The following is a 13557-nucleotide window of genomic DNA, read 5'->3' on the forward strand; positions in this document are numbered from 1 at the left end:
TCCTACCCAACCAGGTCCCTCTGGAGTGAGGGAGAGCAGGCAAGGAGTAAGTAACAGTTAGGAAGGGAAGGATGGGGAATGCTCCCTGGTTACCAGCTCTATCTTTAGACTTAACTCTCTAGCCTTGAAAACCCAGGAATATCAGATACCAAAATGGCAGAGCTGGAAGGGCTTTGCAGTAGAGAGACTTCTCCCCAAACACCCCAATATCATTTCACATTTACTCTGTATTTTTTTGTCTCTATATAGTTTTGAACATATCAGTTCCTTAAAGGCAGAAACTGTTTTGTTTTTGTATCCACAGTACCTAGCATAGAGTAGGCATATAATAATTGCTTATAGAAGTGAATTAATAGAGTATCTCAGAATTCTACAGTTGGAAGGTACCTCAGGGTCCATCTAGGCAAATCCATACTGAAAAGAAATCCCAACTTTAACATAGCTGACAAATGCTATATCATCCAGATTCTGCTGCAGAACTCAAAGAAGGGCAAAGCCATCGCCTTCCAAGGGAACCCACCCTACTTCCAGACACTTCCGATTATTAGAAAGTAGTTCCTGTCATGAAGTCTAAATGTGCCTCTTTGAAACTCCCACACATTTCTCCCAGTTCTGCTTTCTGGGGTTAAAGAAAATAGGTCTAAACTCTCTCTGCCACAGGACAGCCCTTAATACCATCCTCTCACTTGTGTCTTCTTTAGGTTAAAAATCCTAAGTAACTTTAATCCTCATATGATATGAACTCAGGGTACTTCACCATCCTAATTACCCTTTTCTGACTATCTGCTTACCAAATGTCCTTCCTAAACTTAGGTACCCAGAACTGAACTCCAAATGTAGTCCAAACTAGTGTGTAGTACAGTTGACAATCACCTGAAAGCTATACCTGTCTTCATGCAGCCCAAGATTTCTTTGTTTTTATAGGCTACTGTGTTAGTCTACTGAACTTGAAATCCTCTGGGGAGGGAAACAACAAAAACCAAAACACAAATCTTTTCCAGATTGCTGTCTTAACTATGCCTCCCCCATATTGTAGTTTGTAAAAGTGATTTTTTTGGACCTACATATAAGACTTTACATTTATACCTATTCTAGATTTTTAAGAATAGCAGACTTCCAAAGGTTCAGAGACAGGATAAATAGGATCTCATGACCCAAAATTTTCTGGGAAAGATAGGAAACCCTCAAGAATTAAATTAAAGCAAAACAGTTCCAATAAGGAGAAGAAAGGGGAAAATTGAAGAGCAAGTTTGGGTATACCAGGAACTAATAAAGCAAGTCGAATTGTAAAAAAACACAGAGCAGATGAAAATAAGAGCATATTACCAAAACAGATGGTGAATACCAACATGTGGGATGACCGTATAAGAATAGTGTCAGTGGTACTTAAAATCAGAAAAGGCAAGTCTGGCAAAGAATTAGAAAGAAAAAGAAAATTACATATTAGCTGAAACCTGGGGGAAATAAGGAGAAGAGATCAGGAAGGTCTGGAAGCACTTAACTGGTCCTGAACCCCAATGATCAGCCCCCCTCCAATCTGGCAGATGTGATCTCTGAACTACTTTCTGTGATCTTTGAAAGGCCATATTGAATGATAGAGAAACTGCAGATTTGGAAAAAAGAAAATATCATCATTTCCAAAAAAGGGGTAAGAGAATAAATATGAAAACTTTTAGGCTTTGTGGTCTTCAATTCCTAGCAAAATTTTAGAGCATATTTTGTATTAAGGGATGATTAAGGGACAGCCAGAAAAGGAAGAGCTTGTCACAAAGAGCCAATGTGCCCTCATCAAGTACAGGCTATACCAGAATGGATCCTTCTCCTTTTCCAGAAAGTGTCACTAGACTGGGAGCCTAGATTGTAGCAGAATCTTTCCTAAGACCTTGCAAACTATTCCTGTGAGGGGGGCAAGGTGGGGGGGATGGTGATGTGTGAAATAACCAGATTTGAATAAATTATAAAGAGTAGCCGTTGGCATTCCAAAGCGATATTGGAAGAACATCTCTGTTGAAAGGTCAGCGATCATTACTTAATCCTGTGCCATTTAACCTTTTTCTCAGTGAAAGATATAATGACATGTTTATCAGATCTGCAGATGATTCAAAGCTGGGCCAGACACAACATATGACATAGGATCCCAAAACACTGGGATTAGTCAAAGAAGATTAAATTTAATAGGAATGAATGTAAATTATTAAGCTTGTGTTTAAAAATCAAGATAGAGGAGACTTGGTTAGATACCAGTTTTCTTGGAAAGGTCTCCATGTGATTCAACAGTGTGATATGGAGATCAAAAGAAATACTGTTATCTGAGGCTACATTAAGAGAAACAGTGGTTCAGAATGAGCAAGCAAGCATCCTCCCTACTGACTGCCAACCCAACCAGCCCACCCCCACCCTGGCCGCAGCTCTAGTGTCATTGCTATGAAGAAGGGTTTTGGCAACTCCGGCTGGAGGTTGGGCTCAGCCAAACAAAGGGTTTTCAAACTGTAACATATTTGAAATGATTTTGCCTATAGTTTTGCTACATAATCTTCTACTAACTGGAGATCTTGAATTATAAATCCTTTTAGATTCCCCAGTGGTCTCTTCATTCATATAGTAAGATGCCATTTAAATTACTTCAGGAGATCTCCTAATCTGGTTTTCCTATGTGGATGTGTCAGTACTGCAATGTGATGTGAGTTGTCACTATTCAAAGGAGAGAGGATTACAAAGTCTCCACAAGAATTTAGCCTACAACAATGTGCCAAGTCAATCATATACATTTCTGTTTTGGTCTAACATTCACATCTTCCTTTCTAAATTTCCATCCGTTTCCGATTTATACAAGAATACAACAATAAGGTATTTGGCTTATTATATAAAAAAGATAAAAAAAATTTTAAATGGAGAGAGGCTTTGTGTCTAGTCCCACTGTCCTCTGCCAATTTCTTGAATATTATGTTCTTTTTCAGGCACCCCAATTTAGGAAAGACATCCCTTAAGCAGGAATAAGCAAAAGTAGCCAGGATGTTAGAGGAACTTTAGTTGAAGAATACAATTTACTGAAGTTTACTCAGGAGAAAAGAAGGATTCTTTCTCAGGGGAGATTTGAGAGATGTTTTCAGGTGTTCAAAAGTCTATTGTTTGGAGAAGGGATTAATTAGACTTTTTCTGTTTTGTTTTAGAGAGCAGGAACTGAGTGATGGGTGAAAAAATGCAAAAACACAGATATAGGTTTGATATAAGGAAAACTTTTCCAAGAATTACCCCATTCCAGACTGAAATGAGGCTCCTTCATGGCTAGTGGGTATTACTTGTTTGAAAGTCTTCAGGCAAAGGCTATCGAAGGGACTTTGGTTCATTTAAGAGTTGAACTAACTGGACCTGAAATTTTGTCCCCAAATCTGTGTTCTACTCATGATTTACTAGACCAACTTCTTCATTTCTTGCTTGTCTCAACTGCTTCAGTCTTCCCCAATCCCACCCCTCCCACTTAACACCCCAACAACCCAACCTCCTGTCATCATCCCTCCCATTCCTTTTCTGCTTTCCCCATGAACTTTGACCTCTTTTTTCCTATTTAGTGCCTGTCTTATCTCTTCTCCTTCTTCTCTGCTCTCTCCTTTCACTCTCTTTTCTTCCTCTCTCCCACCTTCTCAAGAAATTCTTATTTCAGTCTCAACCAGCTGTTTCCCTCCAGGCTCCCTAGCAAGTGTTGGTGAGTTATGTTTACAGGCTGAAAAGCTTTGAATGGGAGATGGAAACTAAAGCTCTATCAATAAGCATGTATTAAGTGCTCATGATATATTAGAAGTCCCTGCCCTCAGAGAGTTTACATCTGAAGATGTTCATATATGGAAATATTCATGATATATACTAAGTAAATAAATGGCAACTTGAGAAGGGAATGTGCCTGCCTCTTGGAGGGGCATGATCAGAAAAGGTTTGACTTTCTGCAGAAGATGGCTTTGATGCAACTCTTGAAAGAGAAACTAGGGATTCTAAGAGGTTGAAATGAGCAAGGTGAACATTGTAATTATGGAGGAGAAACAGGAAATGAGACATAGTGTATAAGGAATACCAAGGGTCAATACGGCTGGACTGCAGAGAGTGTAGAGGTTGGTAATATATAAGGATACTGGAAACATAGGAAGGACTCATCTTATGAAGGAGCCTTAAATGCCAAAAGGCATTCTTTTAAGTTTCATCTGGTGGTCATAGGAAGCTGTTGAAGGTTTATTGCATAACATAGTGGTGTGATGAGATTGGGTTTTAGGAAAATCACTTTGATGGTTGTGTGTGGGATAGATTGGCTTGGGGAAAGATTTACAGGAGAGAGAGTCTAGATTAGAATGGTGGTTTGTGCGAGTGGCGATAAGAAAACACATGTAAGAAATACTGTGGAGGTGGGAATGACAAAATTTGGCAAACGATTGGATATGTAGGATGAGTGAAAGTGACAAATCAAAGTTGTACTTTGATACTGCCAACCTGGCTGTTTGAAAAGATGGTGGTGCTCTCCACAGTCATAGGAACATTTCGTTTCAGCCATTCTCAACACATTGTTTAAGATGTCTCGGTAATCTCTGATTTGAGATGTCAAATAGACAGTTTGTGATGCAGGATTTGTAACCAGAGAAAATGTGTACCCCAGGTGTTTGAGGACAGATGCTATTAATGGAAAAGAAAATGAACTGCTTGTCAGAGAAGACTAAAGATGCTTTCAATCTTTTGTCCCCAAGTTCTATGACAGTGGGGCATTGACCCTGGAAGCCACTGTTCTGAGGAGAGGAGAGGAAAGGAGAGAATAAGAAATACAGAAAACAAAATGTTTAGGGTATTCCTACCCTTAGCATACTTGGCCTTCAATAATGGATCTCCCCCCTCTCTTGCAGCATGGAAGGTGGTGAGCTTTTTAGCAGGATCCAGGAACGAGGTGACCAAGCTTTCACTGAGAGAGGTATGGGACATCTGACATGTCACCCAGTAGAGCCTAGGGAAGGTGACAGTTCCTGACTACCCTTCAAAATTCTGACATTCAGACCAGAGTGGACCACCTTTCCTCCTACTTCTTCTTTTCATCTAAAGCCCAGACTGGAGGAATAAAGTCAAAACAACATTTATTTAGCCTCCTTAATTTTCTTATCCTACTATTCAGCCCATGTGATCCTTCAGGGCTTTTTGGTCTGGAGAGGGACAGGCTTGGGAGAAGTACAGATATATTTCATTGTACAAACCACTGAATATGGAGAAAGATTGAATGTTGCTCATTCCTTTCTTATGAAGGCATCCTTAGCTTCCCCCAAACTTCCATTTGGGGGTCCCCATCAGAGATACTGGGTTAAAAGGGTTACAGGGTCAATATAAGGACTTACCTAGATGGCTGCCATCTCATTTCTACTCTCCAGTGACTGGCTATCACTGTGGAATCCTCATATATGTTCAGGCAGGCATCTGAGCCATGCCTGTCAAGGGACTTATCTGGTCTTTGCGCTCACAGACCTAGACATCGCAGCTGGAGCTAAGTTTAATTTGACCAATTTTGACAGTCTCTGCTAGCCTAGTTGTATTGCATTTCCGTACTATAATACTGGGAGTTTGGAGGTTAAGAGGAGGGAAGGTAACTGAATTTCACCTTAATCTTTCATAAATGAAATTAAATCAATGCACTTATACCTCTAGAGGCCTCAGAGATCATGAGGGACATTGGCACAGCCATCCAGTACCTGCATGCCATGGACATTGCCCACAGGGACGTCAAGGTAACAGCACCCTACCTCCAGAATGGTGTCAGGCTCAGAGAATTCTGATGGTTGGCATAATGTGTCAACTGCCAAAGGAATCCTAGAACAATCTCAACCCTCAACCCTCTCAAGGTCTAAGGGCATCATCTTTAGACTTACCAGCCACTATAGAAGTTTAGGATATTATCTACTGGTAGAAACAGAAGTATGATATGATGAATTTTTGTCACCTTTTGAATGGTGCTGGGAGGTAGCATGGTAACCTCTTGCTCACAAAGGGAAATTTTTTGCCTCCAAAATCCAGAAAAAATCTGAACTCTTATCTAACAAAGTTCTCCATAATCTGACTCCTGTTTAATTCAATTCAGCAATCATTTATTAAGAACCTACTGTGCTGGAACTCACTAATGACTGATACTGATTCACAATATTTCATTGGAAGTATAAGAATTCCAAAGCAATATCCCATTTGTATCCCACAGAACTGTATCCAGCCTTATCTCCTGGTATAGCCCAAGGTTCCAAACAAACTGACCTACTTAACTGCTCCCCATCTATACCATTTACTTTCCCACTTCAGTGTCTTTGCTTTCTCCATTCTAACTGCTTGGAGTACCCTTTCCTCAACTGCTCTAAATCCTATTTTCCTAAAATGATCAGCTAAAGTCTCACCATCTCCACCCTTGGATAATAGCTCCTTCTAAACTCCTATCTGAATCCTTCCCCATTCTCTTCTTAATCATAGATGCTGCTTCACACTGGTACTAAACTTTTATGTACTTGAGAGTCAAACAGTGGCCTGGGACAAAAGCAGACATTGCAAAGAACTGGCCATAATTATTGGTGGCTTTAGGGAAATGGAGAGAAGTAAATAAAAACAGATAACATCCAGAAAAGGTTCAAGCTCATATTCATGGGTCTAAGTGGATTTCCATCTATTTTCTTTCCATCTTTCCTTTGTGATGGGAGGTTCCATGGTGAGGCTTTAAGGTCCCTTCCTTTCTTCCTTGAAATTTGCTCCTTCTGTTATATCATTGTTTTTTTCTTTCTTGTCACAGCCAGAAAACCTACTCTATACCTCCAAAGGAAAAGATTCAGTGCTAAAGCTCACCGACTTTGGGTTTGCCAAGGAGACCACTCAGAATGCCCTCCAGACGCCCTGCTACACACCCTATTATGTAGGTGAGTACCAAGTAGCCAGCTCCCTACCAATTCCACCTACCAAAGAGGAGAATATTCCTAGAATAGTCACAAGATTTTAAAGTTGGAAGACAATGTATAGCCTATGTAATCTAGCCCCCTAAATTTATAGATGATAACCATCAGGTAAGACCAAGAGAATTTACATACCTTGCCTGTGACTATAGAATCAAAATATAAACCAAAAACTTCTAATCTAATTCCATTACTCTTTTCTGTGTCTAAGAATATATCTTCCTTCCCCCAAAACTAAGGCAGACCCCTCTGCCAGCTCTGATCCTGACCCTCTCTGGAGGACTAAAGCATCAGTTACTTGACCTATCTCTCTTTGCTTGCTCTCCGCCCTTCCCCACCCCCAATTACTATCTTGGTGCAAAGCACATCTACATCTAGGGCAGATATGATCCATTATGGATGGGGTGGTCAAGTGGTGAAATGCTAAAACTCTATCTTCAAGAAGAATTTTAGAAAAATTTTCCCATACTTAGATTCCTATGATTGAAAATGCCTCCATTAATTGGTGTTCTCACTCATTTAGGCACTCCCTTCCTCATGAAAGATCTAAAACCATCCTCATCTTTTCATCCTAAGCAGTCTTTGACCATGTCTTCCCTCTCCTGGGGGCCTTCATGTTAATTCCAATGGAGCATACAAATTTATCTATTATCTCGCTCCATTTCTTTTTTTACAATTACATGTAAAGGTAATTGTCAGCATTCATTTTTGTAAAGTTTTCTCCCTCACACCCTTTCCTCCCTCCACCACAGGATAGCAATTAATCTGATATAGGTTACATATATATATATATATTTATATATATATATATAAATATATATATATATATATACACACACACACAATCATGTTATACATATTTCCATATGTGAAAGAAAAATCAGAACAAAAAGGGAAAACCATGAGAAAGAAAAAGCAAAAAAAAAAACCAAATTTTAAAAGGTGAAAATAGTATGCTTTAGTCTGCATTTTCCATTGCAGGTCTTTTAGAATTGTCTTTCATCACATGATTTTACATGTATAACCTATATCAGATTACTTGTTGTCATGGGGAGGGAGGGAAGGAAAGGAGGGTGGTAGAAAAATGTGGAATTCAAAACTATCTTTGAATGTAATTGGAATAAATAAAATAAAATGACATTCAAAAAAGAGAATTGTCTTTGATCACTATTGCTGAGAAGTTAATTATCTCACAGTGTAAGTTATATTTTCCCAGTTCTACTCCACTCAGCATCAGTTCATGTAAGTCTTTCCAGGTTTTTCTGAAATCTACCTGTTCCTCATTTCTAATAGAGCAATAATATTCCATTATATTCCTATAACACCACTTGTCAGCCATTCCCCAATTGATGGGCATCCATCACAAAAAAATGCTATTAATATTTTGCACATGTGGATCTTTTCCCTTTTTTCTGATCTCTTTGGGATACAGATCTATCACTGAGTCAAAGAGGATGCACAGTTTTATATTGCCTTTTGTAACCCATACCATTTATTTTTTTTTCAAGGCAATGGGTTAAGTGGCTTGCCCAAGGCCACACAGCTGGGTAATTATTAAGTGTCTGAGGCCGGATTTGAACTCAGTACTCCTGACTCCAGGGTCGGTGCTCTATTCACTAACCCATATCATTTCTGCATAACTAGCCTGCCTTTACCCCTGTCATAAATTTCTTTTTTTATATAAATTTTTTAAAGATTTTATTTATTTTGAGTTTTACAATTTTCCCCCTAATCTCACTTCCCTCCCCCACCCCCCACAGAAGGCAATTTGTCAGTCTTTACATTGTTTCTATGGTATACATTGATCCAAATTGAGTGTGATGAGAGGAAGTGCGATCCTTAAGGAAGAAACATAAAGTATAAGAGACAGCAAGATCAGACAATAAGATAGTAGTTTGTTTTTCTAAATTTAAGGTAATAGTCCTTGGTCTTTGTTCAAACTCCACAGTTGTTTCTCTGGATACAGATGGTATTCTCCATTGTAGAGAGCCCCAAATTGTCCATGATTGTTGCACTGATGGAATGAGGGAGTCCATCAAGGTTGATCATTGCCCCCATGTTGCTGTTAGGGTGTACAGTGTTTTTCTGGTTCTGCTCATTTTACTTAGCATCAGTTCATACAAATCCCTCCAGGCTTCCCTGAATTCCCATCCCTCTTGGTTTCTAATAGAGCAATAGTGTTCCATGACATACATATACCACAGTTTGCTAAGCCATTCCCCAGTTGAAGGACATTTACTTAATTTCCAGTTCTTTGCCACCACAAACAGGGCTTCTATAAATATTTCTGTACAAGTGATGTTTTTACCCTCTTTCATCATCTCTTCAGGATATAGACCCAGTAGTGGTATTGCTGGATCAAAGAATATGCATATTTTTGTTGCCTTTTGGGCATAGTTCCAAATTTTTCTCCTGAAAGGTTGGATGAGTTCAGAGCTCCACCAGTACTGTAATAGTGGCCCAGATTTCCCACAAACGTTCCAGCAATTATCATTATCCTTTCTGGTCATATTGGCCATCTGAGAGGTGTGAGGTGGTACATCAGGGAAGCTTTAATTTGCATTTCTCTAATAAGTAATGATTTAGAGCAATTTTTCATATGACTACAGATTGCTTTGATCTCCTCATCTGTAAATTGCCTTTGCATAACCTTTGACCATCTGTCAATTGGGGAATGCCTTTTTTTTTTAAAATATGACTCAGTTCTCTGAATATTTTAGAAATGAGTCCTTTGTCAGAAACATTAGTTGTAAAGATTGTTTCCCAGTTTACTACATTTCTTTTGATCTTGGTTACAGTGGTTTTATCTGTGCAAAAGCTTTTTAATTTAATGTAATCAAAATCATCTAGTTTGTTTTTAGTGATATTCTCCATCTCTTCCTTACTCATAAACTGTTTCCCTTTCCATAGATTTGACAGGCAAACTAGTCCATGATCTTCTAATTTGCATATAGTATTGTTTTTATGTCTAAATCCTGTATCCATTTGGATCTTATCTTGGTATAGGCTGTGAGGTGTTGGTCTAATCTAAGTTTCTTCCATACTAACTTCCAATTTTACCAGCAGTTTTTATCAAAGAGAGAGTTTTTATCCCAATAGCTGGACTCTTTGGGTTTATCAAACAGCAGATTACTATAATCATTTCCCGCTATTGCACCTAGTCTATTCCACTGGTCCACCACTCTATTTCTTAGCCAATACCAGACAGTTTTGATGACTGATGCTTTATAATATAATTTTAGATCAGGTAGGGCAAAGTCACCTTCTTTTGCACTTTTTTTCATTAAATCCCTGAAAATTCTTGACTTTTTATTTCTCCATATGAATTTACTTACAACCTTTTCTAACTCATTAAAGTAATTTTTTGGAATTTTGATTGGTAGGGCACTAGACAGGTAGTTTTGGTACAATTGTCATTTTTATTCTATTAGCTCTACCTATCCATGAGCAGTTGATATTTGCCCAGTTATTTAAATCTGCTTTAATTTGTGTGAGAAGTGTTTTATAATCGTTTCCAAAAAGTTTCTAAGTCTGCCTTGGCAAATAGACTCCTAAGTATTTTATATAGTCTGAGGTTACTTTGAATGGGATTTCTCTTTCTAGCTCTTCCTGCTGTATCTTGCTAGTCATATATAGAAAAGTTGAGGACTTGTGAGGGTTTATTTATTTTTTTTGAAAGGCAAATGGGGTTAAGTGGCTTGCCCAAGGCCACACAGCTAGGTAATTATTAAGTGTCTGAGACCAGATTTGAACCCAGGTACTCCTGACTCCAGGGCTGGTGCTTTATCCACTACACCACCTAGTCTCCCCAATATAATTGATTTTCACTATTTCTGCCTTTCTGCAGTTGATCATTAGGTTTTTATGCCCTAGTATATGATCAGTTTTTGTATAAGTGACATGTACTGCAGAGAAAAAGGTATATTCCTTTCTATCCCCCATTCAATTTCCTCCATAAGTCTACCATATCTAGTTTTTCTAACAATCTATTTACCTCCTTAACTTCTTTCTTTTTTATTTTATGATTTGATTTATCTAGATCTGAGAGCAGGAGACTGATATCTCCCACTAGTACACTTTTGCTGTCTATGTCTTCCTGTAGTTCTTTCAGCTTCTCTAAGAATTTGGATGCTGTCCCATTGGGTACATATATATTCAGTATTTAAATCACTTTATTGTCTATGGTACCTTTTAGGAGGATACAGTTTCCTTCCTTATCTCTTTTAACACTATCTATTTTTACAGCTGCTTTGTCTGAGATAAGGATTGCTACCCCTGCTTTTTTCACTTCAGCTGAAGCAAAATATATTTTGCTCTAACCTTTTACCTTTATTCTATATGTATCTCTCTGCTTCAAATGAGTTTCTTGTAAACAGTATATTGTAGGATTCTGGTTTTTAATCCACTCTGCTATCCACTTACATTTTAAGAGAGAGTTCATCCCATTCATACTCAAAGTTATAATTACTAACTCTTTATTGCCCTCTGTGCTATCTTCCCTCTGCTTGTATTTTTCCTCTTCACCCCCTTTATCCATATTCCCCAGTATTTTGTTTCTGAATACCACCCCTTCAGTGTGTTTGCCCTCCTATATCCAGTGCCTCCCCATATATTTCTTTTTTTTAATTTAATATTTAGTTATTCTCATTTTGTACAATGTTTTTATACATTAATAAAATATTCTTGTTTAAGAGTAAACAAAATACCCCCTCGCCCAAAAAATATAGACTCACTTGAGCAATAAAGTAAAGGGGAGAGAAAAAAGATTAAAATTAAAATTAAAAAATAATAGTAATAATTGTAGGTATTGCCAGGTGGCACAGTAGACAGAGCACCAGCCCTGGAGCCAGGAGCACCCAATCCCATATCCAGCCCTGTACAACCAACAATCACCCAGCTGTGTGACATGTAAGCCACCCCAACCCCACTGCCCTGCATAAACCAAAAAAAGACTTAAAATAAAATAGTAATAATAGTAGGGGTGGCTGGATGGCAGTCAGAGCACTGGCCCTTGAGCCAGGAGCACCCGGGTCTGAATCTGGCCTCAGACACCCAACAATCACCCCACTATGCGGCCCCAGGAAAGCCACCCAGCCCCATTTGCCCTGCACCCCCCCAAAATAATAATAATAATAAAAAATGTTCTTCAGTCTGTGTTCCAACACCACCAGCTCTGTCGCAGATAGATCACATTCTTTATGATAAGTCCATCACAAAAGTTACTTCCATATTTTTCCACTGTTGCTATTGCTGATCACAACTCCCTCTTTTCGTATTTCTCCACTACCATGTACTATATTTTCTCTCTCCTTTCACTGCCTTGACTGTAGGGTAGCTGAGTGGCACAGCAGACAGATCCCTGGCTCTGGGGCCAAGAGGCCCTGAGCCCCCATACCACCCCTTAGGCCCAGCATCTACCTGGCCCTATGGTCCTGGACAGGCCATCCAAGCCCAGCCCCTTGCAAGGAGTAAAAAAGAAAATGTGTTGTATCTGACTACTCTCCCCTCATGGTCCATCCTCTCCTCCTTCATTCACATCCCCACCCCTTCCCCCTGTCCCCACCTCTCTCCTTCTTACTCCAGATGTCTATAACCCATTGAGTATATATGCTGTTTCCTCTCTTAACCACCTCTGATAAGATCGAAGATTCCCTCATTCCCCCTTGCCTTCCCCCCTTCCATATCATTGCAATAGCTCATTGTGATAAATAAAAATCTTATTATGTGAAATATCTTGGCCTATTCCCCCTCTCCTTTTTCTTTCTCCCATTACATTTCCCTTTTTTCTATTGACTCCATTTTTACACCATATTTTATCTTCAAATTCAGTTTTCTCCTGTGCTACATCTATAAAAGCTCCTTTTACCTGCTCTGTTAATTGAGAAGGTTCATATGAGTATTATCAGTGTTATTTTTCTGTGCAGGAATACATACAGTTCATTATCATTAAGTCCCTCCTATGTTCCCCTTCTCCTCCAATCTCTATGCTTCACCTGAGTCCTGTATTTGAAGATCAAACCTTCTGTCCAGCTCTGGCCATTCCAGCAGGAACATTTGAAATTACCCTGGTTCATTGAAAGCCCATCTTTTTCCCTGGAAGAGTACATTCAGTTTTGCTGGGTAGTTGATTCTTAGTTGCATTCTAAGCTCTTTTGCTTTCTAGTATATTATATTCCAACCCATATGAGCTTTTAATTTAGTTGCTGCTAAGTCTTGTGAGATCCTGATTGCAGCTCCACGGTATTTGAATTGTGTCCTTCTGGCTGCTTGTAATATTTTCTCTTTGACTTAGGAGTTCTGGAACTTGGCTATAATATTCCTGGGGGTTGTTTTTTTGGGATCTCTTTCTCGGAGAGATCTGTGGATTCTCTCCATTTCTATTTTGCCCTCTGCTTCTAGGATAGCAGGGCAATTTTCCTGTAGTAATTCTTTGAAAATGATGTCAAGGCTCTTTTCCTGATCATGACTTTCAGGTATTCCAATAATTTTTAAATTATCTTTTCTAAATATGTTTTTCATATTAGTTGTTTGTTCAGTGAGATGTTTCACATTTTCTTCTAATTTTTATTCTTTTGGTTTTGAAGTAGTGAGTCCTGATTTCTTGTAAATTCAT

At 38.8% G+C, this 13557-nt stretch overlaps 1 protein-coding gene across 2 annotated transcripts in view; it reads left to right on the forward strand.

Annotated features, from left to right (window-relative positions):
• Positions 1 to 13557, forward strand: part of MAPKAPK3 (MAPK activated protein kinase 3) — a 99963-nt gene that overhangs the window by 70540 nt on the left and 15866 nt on the right. For both annotated transcript variants that reach the window (XM_074198049.1, XM_074198048.1), the window contains exons 4-6: positions 4881 to 4945; positions 5668 to 5747; positions 6788 to 6911. In XM_074198049.1, the coding sequence (XP_074054150.1) occupies positions 4881 to 4945; positions 5668 to 5747; positions 6788 to 6911 (269 nt within the window). The remainder of the gene's footprint in view (positions 1 to 4880; positions 4946 to 5667; positions 5748 to 6787; positions 6912 to 13557) is intronic.

This window comes from Macrotis lagotis, chromosome 8 (genome assembly GCF_037893015.1).
Source record: "Macrotis lagotis isolate mMagLag1 chromosome 8, bilby.v1.9.chrom.fasta, whole genome shotgun sequence".
In the NCBI taxonomy this organism is placed as follows: domain Eukaryota; kingdom Metazoa; phylum Chordata; class Mammalia; order Peramelemorphia; family Peramelidae; genus Macrotis; species Macrotis lagotis.